The sequence below is a fragment of the Dipodomys spectabilis genome, unplaced genomic scaffold (assembly GCF_019054845.1).
Source record: "Dipodomys spectabilis isolate Male_0828 unplaced genomic scaffold, ASM1905484v1 ptg000026l, whole genome shotgun sequence".
NCBI lineage: Eukaryota > Metazoa > Chordata > Mammalia > Rodentia > Heteromyidae > Dipodomys > Dipodomys spectabilis.
The window spans coordinates 7,380,162-7,396,114 of record NW_024870703.1 but is presented as its reverse complement, the minus strand read 5'-3'; the positions used below and the strand labels follow the sequence as shown (position 1 = coordinate 7,396,114).

At 38.7% G+C, this 15,953-nt stretch overlaps 1 protein-coding gene across 3 annotated transcripts in view; it reads right to left on the bottom strand.

Moving 5' to 3' along the window:
• Positions 1–30: 30 nt before the first annotated feature.
• Prepl (prolyl endopeptidase like) overlaps positions 31–15,953 on the bottom strand; it is a 34,365-nt gene continuing 18,442 nt past the window's right edge. For all 3 annotated transcript variants that reach the window (XM_042675382.1, XM_042675383.1, XM_042675384.1), the window contains 9 exons: positions 14,776–14,992; positions 14,061–14,246; positions 11,512–11,709; positions 7,300–7,475; positions 5,675–5,891; positions 1,781–1,930; positions 1,349–1,472; positions 559–632; positions 31–131 (listed from right to left, as the gene is read on the bottom strand). In XM_042675382.1, the coding sequence (XP_042531316.1) occupies positions 42–131; positions 559–632; positions 1,349–1,472; positions 1,781–1,930; positions 5,675–5,891; positions 7,300–7,475; positions 11,512–11,709; positions 14,061–14,246; positions 14,776–14,992 (1,432 nt within the window). In that variant the 3' untranslated portion in view covers positions 31–41. The remainder of the gene's footprint in view (positions 132–558; positions 633–1,348; positions 1,473–1,780; positions 1,931–5,674; positions 5,892–7,299; positions 7,476–11,511; positions 11,710–14,060; positions 14,247–14,775; positions 14,993–15,953) is intronic.

Below are 15,953 nucleotides of genomic sequence, written 5' to 3'. Positions count from 1 at the left end.
AAGTTATATACTATTTCCAATTCTCAGTAGAACGCAGCATTTCAGAATTTTAGGTATTTCTTAAGATTCTCGAAAACACTGGTGTTGTCAAGTCCAAGTTCCTCATACAAGAATTTAATTTGGGCTGTAATCTAAAAGAAATACAATTAAAAATTAGATAGAAGGACTTTGTGGTGAAATCCCAGCGTTTTAAGTCTATCTTTGTTTTCCTATCTCCATCTAACCTCAAACCAGCATTTTAAGTCTATCTTTGTTTTCCTATCTCCATCTAACCTCAAAGTCAGTAAGTTATAACAGGAGTCTTTTTAAAAAATTCAGGACAAGAGTAGAAGGCTTTCAACAATTAAGATTCAATTACTTTAACAGAACTCCCTTATCAAGTACAAGAACAAGCACATTCTCTTGATCTGTAACCTTCCCCCTCTCCCCCACCCCCTTTCCTGGGTCTGTGGCATAGGTCTGACAATTGTGAAGTAGGTCAGACTTAAATCTTGCAACCACCACTGAAAAACTTGCATACACTTGTCCCTGTCAACTGAGAGAGGCTTGATAACATACCTTTTTGTGAGAATCCTCAATCACATGATTCCCTCCAGGCTGAATATCTAAAATAATATTGGGTGTCTGAGAGCCTGAAAGAGGTAACATGCAAAACAATTAGTCTTCAAAAGACAGACAGTTCTCCCTTCTCTGTGGTACTCCAGTTCAAATAGTAGCAAAACCTCCATCACCACCAGTAAGAGGGGAGGGGCAAAAGCAGCAGAAGGTTCTAAAGGAGAATCAGGGGATCCAGTCGCTTGTGGAAGCTGGTTAAGAGCAATGACTGAGGAAGGGAGTCAATGGCCCTGTGAAATCTGAGCGTTCTGTACCCTGGAAATGCCAAATACACGGCAAGGGGTGGGAGGGAGAACTACAGAGGGTACCGGTGGCTCTGACTTGCAGATCAGTCTTGCTTCTATAATTTCAAAGCAAAATGGAAACATCCTTATCTAATGAAAATGAAACAATTGTCTTAAAACATCTAGTTTGGCGCTGAAGCATCAAAGCCAAACCCCTAGAATGTATCTTTTAAAGTCGAAGAAGTCTAAGAATAGTATCTCAATAAATATTGTTAAACTCTTGTTACAGTAGTACATCTTCAAGTTAGGCGATACTTGGATTTACTTTGTTCTTTGTGTCCTGCCTACTTTAACACTGTCCTCTGCAGAAGGGGCTAGGCAGTGAAGACAATGACTTGTTTTAAAGCACGGGCAGATGATCTGGTCTGTAGCATGAGCTGCAGTACTTAGGGCAGTATGCTGAGGGTCAGTCCAATTAGCCATCTTCCTGTTTCCAGGCAGTCTCTTACCTTCACCAGCTTCCTTAGCATGCTCCATGATAGCTTCCTTCAGTTTCTCAGTATAGTTTACAATTCCTTTCAAAGGTACACGTTCGTCATTTTCATAAGCTGTGATATGAATTGAAGGATAATGCTAAAAAGAAAACAGATGTACTCAGAGTTTGTATTACTTGAATTGTATTTTCAAACCATGAAAAATAATTACCTCCAGTTTTTTCCTCTAAGAACAGGTCTCAGCATTAGAGTACCAGGCTATTATTACCTATCATAGGCTTTTCACGTCTAAGGGGACCATGCCTTCATATAATCTAGTAACCAAGGCAAAAGCACTCTATTCTGAGGTGGAAGCAGCTGTGTGGTTCTGAAGATACTTGGTTACCCCGAAGCCCCCAACATCTCCTGGCTCAGCTCAGGATGACGCAACATAATCGTTTTTACTACCTGAGCTTTAATATTTTGATAGGGACAATAGCGTTTTATGTAATTCCTATGTTTCTCATCAGATGAAGGATTCCCCCATTCTTCTATTTCTTCTAATGTCAGAGGAAGTGTAGTATCCATCATAGTGTTGAGAACATCCAGGAAAGGTGCCTAAAAAAGGAAAAAAAAGCCAAAGAAACTTACATTTATTTCATCTAAGTGATTGGTCAAACTAGTTTTAGATAATTATGTTATTTATCAATACCAATGTGCAAAAACATAGCTCAAGACATGTAAATCCTCAGAAAATGTATCAACTTCAAGTCTTTAAAGAGCAGATGACTTAAAACTGACTTTTACATGTTCCAACTTTTTTTTTTGTCAGTCATGGGGCTTGAGTACTGGGCTTGGGCGCTGTCCCTCAGGTCTTCAGCTCAAGGCTAGAGCTCTACCACTTGAGCCATAATGCCAGTTCCAGTTTTATAGTGCTTTATTGGAGATCAGAGTCTCATGGTCTTTCCTGCCTGGGCTGGCCTTTGAACCACGATCCTCAGATCGGATTACAGGTATGAGCCACTGGTACCTGATCTACATGTTCAGACTTTTTAAATGACACTTACAGAACAAGAATTTATCTTCTAATTTCACAACTTCTATTTCTAATTTGGTGACATAATTATATCTTTTCTTTTTTTTGTCAGTCTTAGGGCTTGAACTCTGGGACTGGGCACTGTCCCTGAGCTCTTCAGCTGAAGGTGAGTGCTCTACCACTTGAGCCACAGTGCCACTTCCACTTTTGTGGTGGTTAATTCAAGATAAGAGTCTCATGGACTTTCTTGTCTGGGCTGGCTTTGAACTGTGAGCCTCAGATCTCATCCTTCTGAGTAGTGAGGATTACATACATGAGCTATCGGCGTCCAGTTATACTTTTTCTTATATAAAAGTAGTAAATACTACTTTCACACTCATTAGGATGCCTAAACAACAATCAGGAAATATCAAGTGTGGTGACAGCATCAGAGTATAAATTGGTGCAGCCACTGTGGAAAATAACACGGTAGCTCTTAAATAATTAAGCTTTGGTTAACCATATGATCTAATAGTTCTATTTCTGTTATATATCCAAAAGAACTGCAAATGAGGTCTTGAAGAGGTATTTATATACCTACGTTCATAGCAGCAATGTTCATAACTGCCAAAAGGCAGAAGCAGCTCAAATGCCCATTAATAAACAAATGAGCAAGCAAAATGTATATGCATATGATGGAGTACTATTCAGCCTTAAAAAAGAATGAAATTCTGACATGTTACTATATGGATAAACATAAAAGAATATGCTCTAAGTAAAATAAGCTAGTGTCAGACAAATTCTGTATGATTTCATTTATAAGTACCTAGAGTAGTCAAATTCACATAGAAAACAGAAGGGTCATTTCCAAGGGCTGAGGAAGAAGGGAATGGAGAATTGCACAGTATTTCAGTTTTGGAAGATGAAAACTTGAGTCTTAGAGACTAACTGTACAACTGTGAATGTACTTACCACTGAACTGCATATTTATAAAAGGTTAATAGAGTAAGCTCATTACAAGTAAAAAAATTGGTAAAACTGACAAGTTCCCAACAATATATCAATTCTTTTTCACCAGAGGAAAGTTTGTAATAATGTTAATGGTAGAAAATCGATTGGAAAACATGAAAGACACAAAAACTAATCACCCATTGGCTCCTAACCAGTGTTAAAACATTCAATAAAGTAGAGGTGCTTTTATTGGGGGGGTGGGGAGGGAGGTCAGTCCTGGGGCTTTAACTCTGGGCCTGAACACTGTCCCTCAGGTCTTCAGCTCAAGGCTAGCTTCTACCACTTGAGCCACAGCACCACTTCCAGTTTTCTGAGCCACCGGCGCCGGCTAGAGGTGCTTTTTAAAACGATCTTTTCAGCTTTCTCTCATATAACTAATAACCATGTCTAGTGCATACTTCTACTTGTTTTTTGGCTGCTTAGTATCTAAATTCCTTTTATACATTTGGGAAATCACTGACATTGGGTAGCACCTGTCTCACTGAAGAAAATGTGATGCCAGCAGGTCTCTTCCTTAGTTTTTCTTGTCCCTCAGAAACATACATATGCTCCAAATGTTGGATGGGAAGATAGGGTTTCAAAGAAGTAATGATCATACAAATGTTATTCAGGTATGAGTGATACTCCATCCAGTTTCTAGAAGGAGCACTGCTAGTGTTGAGAGATGATCTGGCTCAGCAGTAGCAACTTCCCTGGGCGAGATCCGCTTCTGGCTGCACCACTTCTACTGCTGGCTCTGCATGTACATACAGCTTACCAAATACTCAAATAAAAACACCTCCTTCTTCAACTGGTCGGGTTTTATCACGTTCGTAATTAAGAACTTTGACTTGCATATAAATATCCTATTGTTGTGTATATCCTATTGTTGTATATTTAGGTCCTCTCTGATTCTTCACTATAATAAGCAACAATGGATAAATGCGCTTGCAAATATATTTCTGATTATTTGCTTTTACACTTCTAAAAGTCAAAATTAATTGAACTTTGTATTATAAATGATTCTGCTACTACCATCTTTAAGGAGAGGCTTATTTTTCTCATACTAGTATTTCTATTAAAAATAGACATATAGAATTGAGCTATTTAAAACTCATTAGTTTACTACCCCTCATCCCCCAAAATCGTGAAAATAATTTACTCTGTCCCATGAGTCATTTTTGTTGTTGTTGTTGGGCTTGAACTCAGGGCCTGGGCATTGTCCCTAAGCTCTTTTTGTTCAAAGATAGGGCTCTTCCACTTCAAGCCACAGCTCCACTTTCAGCTTTTTGCTGGTTAAATTGGAGGTAAGAGTTTCATGGACTTTTCTGTTCTGGCTGGCTTTGAACCGCAACCTTCAGATCTCAGACTCCAGAGTAGCTAGGATTACAGGCGTGACCACCAGCACCTGGCCCAGTCATTATTTTCTAGGGAATTTAACTAGGATGTAAGAGAATGATAGGAGTAAAATCAAATGCTAAAATATAGTTTCATAATTTTGGATAGTAGGAAAAGATACTGGACCATTTCTAAGACAGGATAAGAGATCATCAATATGCTAAATAAGAATGGAGTATCTAAAGCTAAATGTGGTGACGCACATCTGTAATCCCAGCACTTGATTGAGTTCTTGGTCATTCAGGACTATATACTGAGTTTAAAGTAAACCTGACCTGTCTCAAAACTAACCAACCAGCCAACTAATCAACCAACCAACAATCCACCCCTGATTATCTAAATAGAGAGCTCTAAACCTAGGAATGAAATGTTGATGGGTGGTAGAGTGCTATACTGCCTAGGAGTCAGGGGATGAGGTGCATTCCAGAGTCACATGATGATTCACCTGCTTTCTAGAACCATGCGCATTTGTATATGCTTCATCTCTTTCCCATTGGATCTAATGTTCTGGTGAAGAGGAAATTATCACTGGGAATTGTTATCATTCAGTAGAATCCTCTAAAATTAGTAAAGGACATAGTCAGAGAAGAAGGAGTAAAAAGTAAGTAGGGGAATAAAAATAGAGTTAGAAGTTCTAGAGCTAGAGTTATGTTGTTTAAAGTGTTGTTACCCTCCTTATACTATGGTAAAACTGTAGCAGATTTTTTTTTTTTGGGTCCGGTCATGGGGCCTGGGCGCTGTCCCTCACTCTTCAGCTCAAGGCTAACACTCTACCACTTGAGCCACAGCACCACTTCAGGCTTTTTTCTTTTTGCTTATGTGGTGCTGAGGAATTGAACCCAGGGCCTCATGCGTGCAAGGCAAGCACTCTGCCACTGAGCCACCTTCCCAGCCCCTGTAGCAGATTTTTTATTCTTAGAACAGCTTTATACTTGCCCCAGGAAAGATAGTATACTTACCTCCAAAGTCACAGCTTTCAGGAGCTCTGGGTTAGAATTACACAATGCGCCCGCAAGTACCCCTCCAGCACTGAAAGCAGTCAAAGTCGTTAGACTTGGCTGAGAAAAGCCTTGGCTATGAAGTGTCTTAATGCAAGCTTCTAAGTCAGCAAGGCCATTCAGTTTTTTAGTGAGACGGCCATCAGCGTGCCACTGGAGACCTAACTCACCACCACCCCTGCAGTGAAAGAAAGAGATAACGATGTAGGCAGAGCTCAGCAACTTGTATTGGAGAAATGGCTTTCTTTGGCTCTCAGGCTAAGAAGTGTTACATTTTTTTTTTTTGGGTCCGGTTGTGGGTCTTGAACTCTGGGCCTGGGTGCTGTCCCTCAGCTCTTCAGCTCTTCAGCTCAAGGCTAGCGCTCTACCACTTGAGCCACAGAGCCACTTCCGGCTTTTTTTTCTTTTTGCTTATGTGGTGCTGGGGAATCGAACCCAGGGCCTCATGCATGCAAGGCAAGCGCTCTACCACTGAGCCACCTTCCCAGCCCCAAGTGTTACATTTTTTAAACGCTAGGAAAACAAGGACTATGTCACAGAGATTGTCTGACCTAAACAGCCTGAATGTTTACTGTCTAGTTCTTCAGAGAAAAAAGACTTGCCAACACTTGATTCAGACAATGGAAAATTGATTTGATAACTAGGTTTTGAGTATATGGCTTCTATTTATCAGAGAATGTCTAAGTATAGACCCTAGAAATATAAACAAGCAAAAACTCCCTATGGATAAGCCTCTAAGTTTGTGAGGAAAGCAATCAGTAACACTGTGGTTGCTGCCTTGCTGTGGGCGTGTTTCAGTTTACAAGCAGAGGAACCAACATCCAGTTCTATTCCCTAATCTGGCGATACATGTGTGAGTCAGGAGCACACTGGAGTAAGGAGATGATGCCTAAGCTGAGTTGTAAGGGAATAATTTAAGTTTCCAGAAAGGCGTGAAAAGAGAGCATAGTGTGTGCAAGAGGAAGAAGGTAAGAGGAAGTCACACAGGAGAGGACTGATGACAGATAGCACCACAGAGATCAGCGAGACACCACAGAGATCAGCGCGACACCACAGAGATCAGCGCGACACCACAGAGATCAGTAGACCTTTAAATTACTTTACCTACCAATTTTGTTCTGGATATAGGGAAGTACAGAAGACCTTAAGCAGAAACAAATTCATATTTGTGTTTTGAAAATGGTTTAAACAGGAGTTAAGCTAGAGAAAACCCTAAACTAGCCAAGCACAGTGGCCTATACCTACAATCCCAGCACCTGGAGGCTGAGTTTGAGGCTAGCGTGGGCTATGTAGGAAGACCCTGTCTCAAAAAAAAAAATAAAAACCTAAATTTAGGAGAATCAATAAATAATAATGTAAATAAGTACAAAGACTTCAACATTTATTCAAAATTCCTAGAAGTCTACCCTTTTGCTCTTCAGACAGACTCATTTGTTAACTGAATGAAGTTGTATCAGCACAGGATTAGGAATATAGAAAGCCAATAAATACGAGTAAGGAAATAAGCTTTTGCCTCAATGCATTGTTATTCTGATTTGCCACAATGTTCAAGCACTCATATGCCAGGCAAAATTGTGTTGACTCACCTCACATGGCAATATGCTAATATCCATCCATCATCCACCAAGACCCGCCTCTCAGGTCTGAAGTTCATTTTCAGATCCATTCCATAAGCTCCATATACATGTACCAAGAGAGGCTTCTTCTGTAAATCCTCAGAGTCCGTTTTGTGGAAAATAGTCATTGGCACTAATTTTCCATCCTGGAAACAAGGAATTATTATGCATGTTTTTTTTTCCTTCTGTTTTCCTGTAGTACTAGGGATTGAACCCAGGATCTTGCACATTAGGCAAATACTCTACCACTGAGCTACATTCCAGGCTAAGAAATACCTTCCTAGACAGTTTACTTCTAAATTAAAATGCACTGAAGTACACTTCCCCTGTTATGAAATTACTGTTAGTGAACATAAACTTGAAAGAGTTATAGTCTGTAAAAATACATCAGAATTCTTGTTTCTGACTGCCTTGCCAACCTATAATACTAGCTGGAAAAGAGAAGCATGACTAGCTTAAAAACATCCATTTTATTAAATACAGCTTTTGATAAGAGTAAAGTGACTTTTTGAAAATTTTTTTGGCAAGTCCTGCTGCTTGAACTCTGGGCCTCAGCGCTACTTCTGAGCTCTTTTTGCTCAAGGCTAATATTCTACCACTTGAGCCACAGTGCCACTTCTGTTTTTTTCAGAGTAGTTTATTGGAGACCTTTCTGCCTGGTCTCCTCAGATCTCAACCTCCTGAGTAGCTAGGATGACAGGCATAAGCCACTGGTACCCAGCTTAAAGTGATTTTTTTTTTTTTTTGCCAGTCCTGGGACTTGAACTCAGGGCCTGGGTTCTGTCCCCAAGCTCTTTGTACTTAAGGCTAGTGCTCTACCACTTGAGCCACAGCGTCACTCTCCGCTTTTCCTGAGTGGTTTATTGAGATAAGAGTCTCATGAGCTTTTCTGCCCAGGTTAGCTTGAACCCAGTCCTCAGATCTCAGCCTCCTGAGTACCTAGGATTATACCACTGGCGCCCTGCAAAGTGACTTTTAAAAAGCATTCATTACTCAGCATTACTTTAAATTTTCTCTTTCAGGTCAAGCCAAAATGCTTATTAAGATCAGAAATTCTACTACAGAATTATCTTAGTGCCTATTTAAACTTTTCAACTGTGAATATTTAAAAATATGCTGAGGAAAGAGTTCCCTTCTTGTATATCTATCCTTTAGTCCCAGAATTCACAACCACCAGGACCTGAAATCTCTCACTGACTTATTAATATACTCACAATCTTGTGAAAGGCTTATTTAACTTTACTAATTTTTTAAAAAATAGCTTAAGTAAATTTCATAAAGTTCTACAGTTAAATTGTTTTTACGCCTCTTAGTTATTTCCTAATGTAGCTTAAATTCATCTGTCCAGGTTAATGAAACTAGATACTTTCTGGACAGATAAAATACAGATAAGCAAACCACATTTTGTTCTTCCTTTCATAGACAAAGGGTGAAGAAGTTGCCTTTCACTGTGTTTTAAAACAAAACACAATAAAATGGTACTAATTTAGTAGAATAAAGTCACTCTTCCTCATTTTTTCCATTTATATTTTGATAATTTCATTTGGGAAAATAAATGGAGACAAAAAAGGTTGGGAGTGTATCTCCTGCTTATTCTTAATGTACCCAACTAACTATGACAGAAAAAGTAAATTTTCAGTTCTCAGTAAGATGCATTCTTATAAAAGTTGATATCTATAAAATAAGCTTGGTCTTTTCATCCCCGACTCTAGCCTGATTTCAATTACAGGATTAGGAAAAACGTGCTGGTTGCAACCTTGTGCAAAAAGTAGCTAGTCCTGTGGTGGTCAAGGTCAGAAGTTGGTAATCTGCCTGTGGCATTGGACAGCAGGTTCCTCTCCTGATGCTTGAGGATCCATTGCTCTCCAAGTACAGAAGTCAACTCTTCTTTCAATTTGGGGAACAAAACTTGATAGGTCACTATAATCACATTTTTTTTTTTTTGCAAAAGTCAACAAAATATAAAATATGTGATTTCATGACTCGATAAACAATTATTTCCTTCCTTCCTTCCTCCCTTTTTCATTTTTTCTGCTGGTACCAGAACTCAGGTTCAGCCTTCTTTTTTTTGGTCAGTCCTGGGGCTTGAACTCAGGCCATTGTCCCTGAGCTTCTTTTGCTCAAACCACTTTAGCTACTACACCACTTCTGGATTTTTCTGTTTATGTGGTATACAGGAATTGAACCCAGAGCTTCATGCATGCTAGGAAGCATTCTACCACTAAGCCACATTCCCAGCCACTGCTTAGGTTTTCACACAAGACTAACATTCTAGCATTTGAACTATAGCTTCATGTCCATGTTTTTTTTTTCCCTAAGAGGTGGAATAAATGGGACTGAAACATAATATTTTAAACTTTATTTTGCATTTGTCCTAAGATATATGTATTGCTTTTCAATTACAAAAATCAGTATTTGCTTAAAGATAGTAACATGTGAAATTACTAACATATGCTAAAAATCTAAAAATTCTACAGTTAATATATATTAGATTCTCTGAACAAGTTTGAAGATTCCTTTTTTTTTTTTTTGGTCAGTCGTGGGACTTGAAAACTCTGGGTGGCCTGGGTCCTGTCCCTCAGCTCTTCAGCTCAAGTCAAGTACTCTACCACCTGAGCCACAGCGCCACTTTGGGTTTTCTGGTGGTTAACTGGGGATAAGAATCTTAAAGACTTTCCTGCCCTGGCTGGCTTGAACCAACATCCTCAGATATCAGTCTCCTGAGTAGCTAGGATTACAGTCATGAGCCACTGCCGCCCAGCTGAAGATTCCTTTTTTAATTTTTGTCTTTTAATTGCTATTGTAATGGTGATGTACAGAGGGGTTACAATTACATAAGTCCAGGTAATGAGTACATTTCTTTTGGACAATGTCACCCTTTCCTTCACTCTCCCCAGTTTTTCCCTCTTGTTCCCACTCACAAGTGGTACTATGGTTCATTTTGAAAAAAGTGACTAGTGAGTACCACCACTGCATTTGCTCACCCTTTGTTAAATTTTAGATTCTGTATACTGAGTAGACTTACAGTATGGGATATCAGTTATTTCCTCATCTCCCTGGCAATCTACAACTTGGCCCAAATTTAGGGTCTCTACATGAGATTCCCTGTCTCCTTTCTAGCTTATTCTCAACCATCTTAAAAACCTTTGAGACTCTTAAAAAATAGCATATATTAGCTGTACAAGGGATTTCATGGTGACATTTCCACACATGTGTACAATGTATTCCAATGAACTCCCACCCATGATTCTCCCTTTCTCTCATTCCCCTTCCTCATGTAATTGCAAAAAATTTCTGTAGCTGGGCGCCAGTGGCACATGCCTGTACACCTAGCTACTCAGGAGGCTGAGATCAGAGGATTGAAGTTCAAAACCAGCCCAGGCAGGAAAGGCTGTGAGACTCTTATCTCCAATTAACTACCAGAAAACCAAAAGTGGTACTGTGGCTCAAGTGATAATATGCTTGCTTTGAGCTGAAGAGCTCAGGGATGGTGCCCGGGCCAAGTTCAAGCCCCATGACTACCAACAACAAAAATTTCTTTAATACATTTTCATATTTGCCAGCAATCTATTTTGACAATATTTATCATTTTCACCTTTGTTATTTAGCTCAATTAAAAAAGTTTAGGGCTTGAAATGTGGCTTAGTGGTAGAGTGCTTGCCCAGCATGTATGAAGCCCTGGGTTTTATTCCTCAATACCACATAAACAGAAAAAGCTAGAAGTGGCCTTGTGGTTCAAGTGGTAGAGTGCTAGCCTTGAACAAAAGAAGCTCAGGGACACTGCCCATGCACTGAGTTCAAGCCCTGGGACTGGCAAAAAACAAAATAAAACAAAAAACAACCAAACATAAACATGGGAAATAAAGGGCTTGAGGTAATAATATATTATTAATAATATATATTATATATATGTAATAATATGTGTTTTTGAATCCATGTGTAATATATGGATTTTAAAGTTAAAAAGGCTGGAGGTATGGCTCAATGGCAGGACACTAGTTTAGCAAGTGCAAAGCCTTTGTACTTAGTACCAAAAAAAAATCCATATATTCCCTATAATTATTTGGGCCTTACTGTAGTACAAGGGATCCATTTCAGAAAATGGTGCTAATATAATCTCAACAACTGCATAGTTTGCTTTCAATGGCTGGGAGTTAGAAGTAGAGATTACAAAAGACCTACCTTACTTTTGGCTTCTAGACGTAGAACACGACTAGTCTTTGTGATTGGGTCTTCATGTCCAGTTTCTTCAAACAATTTGCCTTCTGCAAACTTGTAGGTGTAATATTTGGGAGGTCGTATTGGAGAGCAAAGCTGAAAGGGGCAGTTCTTCGGGTCAGAATTTGTATCCATTATGAATCCACAGGCCCAAGGAGGGAGCTGAAGAAATGAAACAATTATTTCCACTCTTCTTCTAGATGCTAAGTATCAGCGATTAAATTTCTGAAATTGCTACAAACAAGATGATGTGGATATCTAATTTACTTTCTCTTTCCATATGGTGACATATTTAAAGATTACTTATTTCATCACAATAAAATATATTTTAAGCAAGCAAATACAATTCTACATTAATGACGATTAAGCAAGAGAAGTATATGTGAAACACATTTATCAGGACTCTAGATGTACGTGAATTTTTTTTTTTTTTTTGTCATTTGTGGGGCTTGAACTCTGGGCCTGGGCGCTGTCCCTCAGCTCTTCAGCTCAAGGCGAGCACTCTACCACTTGAGCTACAGCGCCACTTCCGGTTTTCTGGTGGTTTATTGGAGATAAGAGTCTCACAGTCTCTCCTGCCCGGGCTGGCTTTGAACCGCGATCCTCAGATCTCAGCCTCCTGAGTAGCTAGGATTACAGCCGTGAGCCACCAGCGCCCGGTTGTGAAATTTTTTTTAACACAATAGTTTATTTTGGGGTATAAACTTGGGCGATGAAATAACCAAATGGTTAAGAACAAATGAACAGAAATTCCCATTCCCAGTTGTAAATAGTTCTAAGATCTCTGATCTCAAAGAACATGAAATCCTCAGGTGTGTTTTGAATCATTTCCTCCCCAGTCCTTAGTCTACTGCCTGGACAGCCTAGTGATGAGTGCTGGTAGTCTGGGCTACAAATGGCTCAGCAGCACCAAAGCATTTACAATTTGTTTCTAACTTTAGCTTCCAGGCTAACCATTGTGCAGAACAAAACCTTTCCAGGCATATCTACTCTGAGAGACTCACGGCTATTATGCTTAAGATTCTTAACTTTAAGAAAAAAGAAAGGAATCAAAATTTATTCTCTCAGAGCAGCAGGGTCCAACTTCAAGTTTCCCACTAATATCCCACTTACACCTTTTTAAAAACTCTGGTAAGCGGGTACAGAGGGTCACAACATCGAAATAAAATTGCCTTTCTGAATAGTTGTGGAAAGAGCAAATTCCTTAGAAAATCAGAGGTCTTGGCACAGCTCTTGGGCACTACTGAAAAGGGTAGAGAGAGGTGTGTGCATCAAGAGTACACCATTTCTCCTCCAGAGACTACAGCCAAGACTGGAGTTTGCTCTCCAAGCAAATTTCTTCTAATTATTCCAAGAGTCTACATATAGGAAACACCAGTTACACACATTTCCAATGTTCCTGTAAGAGTTCCTCAAGTGTTCTCCTCAGGTTGAGGATTATTTTAAAGAACTAAGCATTCGTGCCTATGAGTGGGCCATGACTGTGATCTGACTATTTTAGTCTACATGTTGGATACTAGGCATGTGCCAACAAATCTCACATCTTGCTTTTGAAATGGAGTCTCATGGACTTTTTTTCCTGGGCTGGTCTAGAACTATAATCATCCCCATCATGGATTCCCATGTAGCTTAGATGACCTACACATGCCACTATGTTCAGCCATTGATAGCACCAACCAGTCAGCCTGTAAGCAGACAGTGGAGACCTCTGAAAGAGACCAATCTTTATGTGCTATGGATACAGATACAAGCATGTGACAGAAGCCAGTGTATATGACTACTGTTTTACTGAGGATGTGAGTTGGGAGAGGGCAGCCAGTGGTTGGGCACTAGCTGCCAAAGAGGCCTGAGTTATGGCCATACTTAATATTGTGAAGTAGAAAGCACAATACAATAGTCTTTAACTCTACTTATGAAGTCCACACTATCAGACAGTAGTTTAAGTAAAACAGCATTAAACTCATGGTCACCAAAGGAACGTAAAACTAAAACTGATGAAGAGCCAGTAAGCCACATGACATTTAAATTGAATTCTTAAGAAAAATGTACAATACTATTCTAAATTTGATGTTCTGTTAGCTAAACTGTGTATGTGTTTAGATTCATATTACTGTCTTTTCTTTTATTAATTGCTTCAGAAAACTTTCGGTAAAGTTTCCTCCCAGGGTTTCTTACAAAATAGTACTCCTTCCCAAGACTTCAAAAACTGGTTGTTTAGGGAGATTAGGTTGAATGTGGGTGGAGGTAGAGTTTAGGGCAGGTCTATGTTCATGTGAAGCTTGCTCACTTGCTCCAAACCAGTCTGTTTTTACTTTTCTGTTTTGCATATCCTGTTTTGTTTTGATTTTCTACCTCTTCTCTTATCCAAAAGTTTCTTGCAGCAACTCTAGGCTACATATCTAGGGGTCTTCAGACTTGTCTTCCCAGACTGTATCCATTACACTGTGGAATAAACCTTTTACCTCCCTCCCTCAAAAAAAAAAAAAAAAAAAAAAAAAGAAAATTAGACATACCTTTAGAGACCGAACTGAATCATCAGCCAGACCAATTACATTAACATAAAGGAGATTGCTGTGCTTCAGGAAGAGAACACAGTGATCCTTAAACATGTCCAAGTCAATAACTTTGGTATTTTTCTTCATTGTGAAAAACAAATCCCAGTTCATAATAGCAGGGGTATCTGCTGCTGTTCTCATCAGCTGTGTGGGAACAAAACAAGAAGACATGTAGGTAAACACAGAAATAAAACTGTACTATAGTGTTCAATGTTCATTATTAGTGGCTAGGTGTTACTATATGAAGACCTAGCTGAAAAGATTACATCTGTACCAAGGGTAAGGTGTGAACAAAGCCCAGGCTAGCCTGCTGCAAGGTGAATCAGTGTAGTTCTTAGCTGACACCCAACTGGTGAACTTCTGAATGAAACAACTAACTCCAGGAAACAATGGATACATCGCTGTGCCTGCCTGAAGTCAATCCAAACTGCCAACTCCAAAAAGAATTGGTTTATAGGTTCTTTCTTTTAAATTAACAGTTTGCCTTTAAAATATATAATTGGAATAGAGTATGTTTCATTTCCCAATCATTTAGGCATAGTTAGAAGAGGAAGAGCATTAGCTCTAAGGGAGGAAAAATGGAATTGATGATGTACAGGAAGGTAGCACTAATGGTAGTAAGGGAAGTATGACATTTCCAAACAGTATAAAAGGGATGAGAACCTAGAATTACCTTGAATTCTGTAGGCTCTCCAACATTAGTGAGAATGTACAATTCATCATCTCTGTGTTCAACATAGTAGAGGACCCCGGGTATTCGCTTCTGGAGAAGTACTGGTGGGTCCCAAGGGCTCAGGCCATCTATCAACCACACTTCAGAAGTGGTCTTGTTCATAATGTTAATGGTGAGGAAACGACTATCCTTTGTTAGATAAAGGAAAACAAAATAGCTACACAGAGAGAAAGAAAGAAAGGCAGACATCAGAGCCATGAGATCTCAGTAAATTTCAAATGTGTTCTACCTTGTTAGTACCTCAGAGGTGGTTTTACCTTGTTAATTACAGTACCTCAGAGGTGGTTTCTATGCATGTTAGCTTATAACATGGAGAGAAAATTAAAAATTTCCTTAGTGAATATTAAAAAATTTTTAAATGAGTATTATTTTTCTCATTCTCCTTCCAGATACTAGAAATTATTTTCCCTACCATTTTTATCATAAATGTTTTTCAAATGTACACAGAAGTGAAAATAACTGTAAAGTGAACCCCAACTGCTACCACAGAGATTCCATTACTGCTAATAGTTTGACATATGCTCTTTATCACCTGTCTGTGTATCCATCTTTATTTGTATGTATGGCAAGGTAAACACTAAAGACATATATCACTTAATTACTAGATTATGAGCTTTCTGCTAAGGGGAAATAAAGTCTCCAGAGGAGATGAACAATAATAGAAAAGAAAAAAAGACTATTCTTACTTTGTTTTTTTCTCTGTATACATGCTGAATTACTTTTTTATACTTTTCTCATGATTTTTTATAAGAAACTAGGACATGAGGTAGAAAACTATCCACAATCTCAGTAATCTAGTTTAATAACATGATCTTTTTCTCTTTTTCCTTCTAAGGTTTCTTTATATTTCATGTATATCTTTAAGTAAATATAGATGTAATTTTGGTTCTGTACTTATTTCACATATTAATATATAATATAATGTAAGATTGTAATATTTTATTAATGCTTTTTATTTCAGCTTTCTAGTCTAAGCTCATTATACTTGGGGATTCTATGAAATCCTTTTAAAACATGCTGGCTTTTATCTAATATCCTATCAGGTTGAATTAGTATGACTCTTAAATTTTTACTTATTATTTTGACAGTTAAAAGGGCTTCTTAGGGCAGACAGTCTA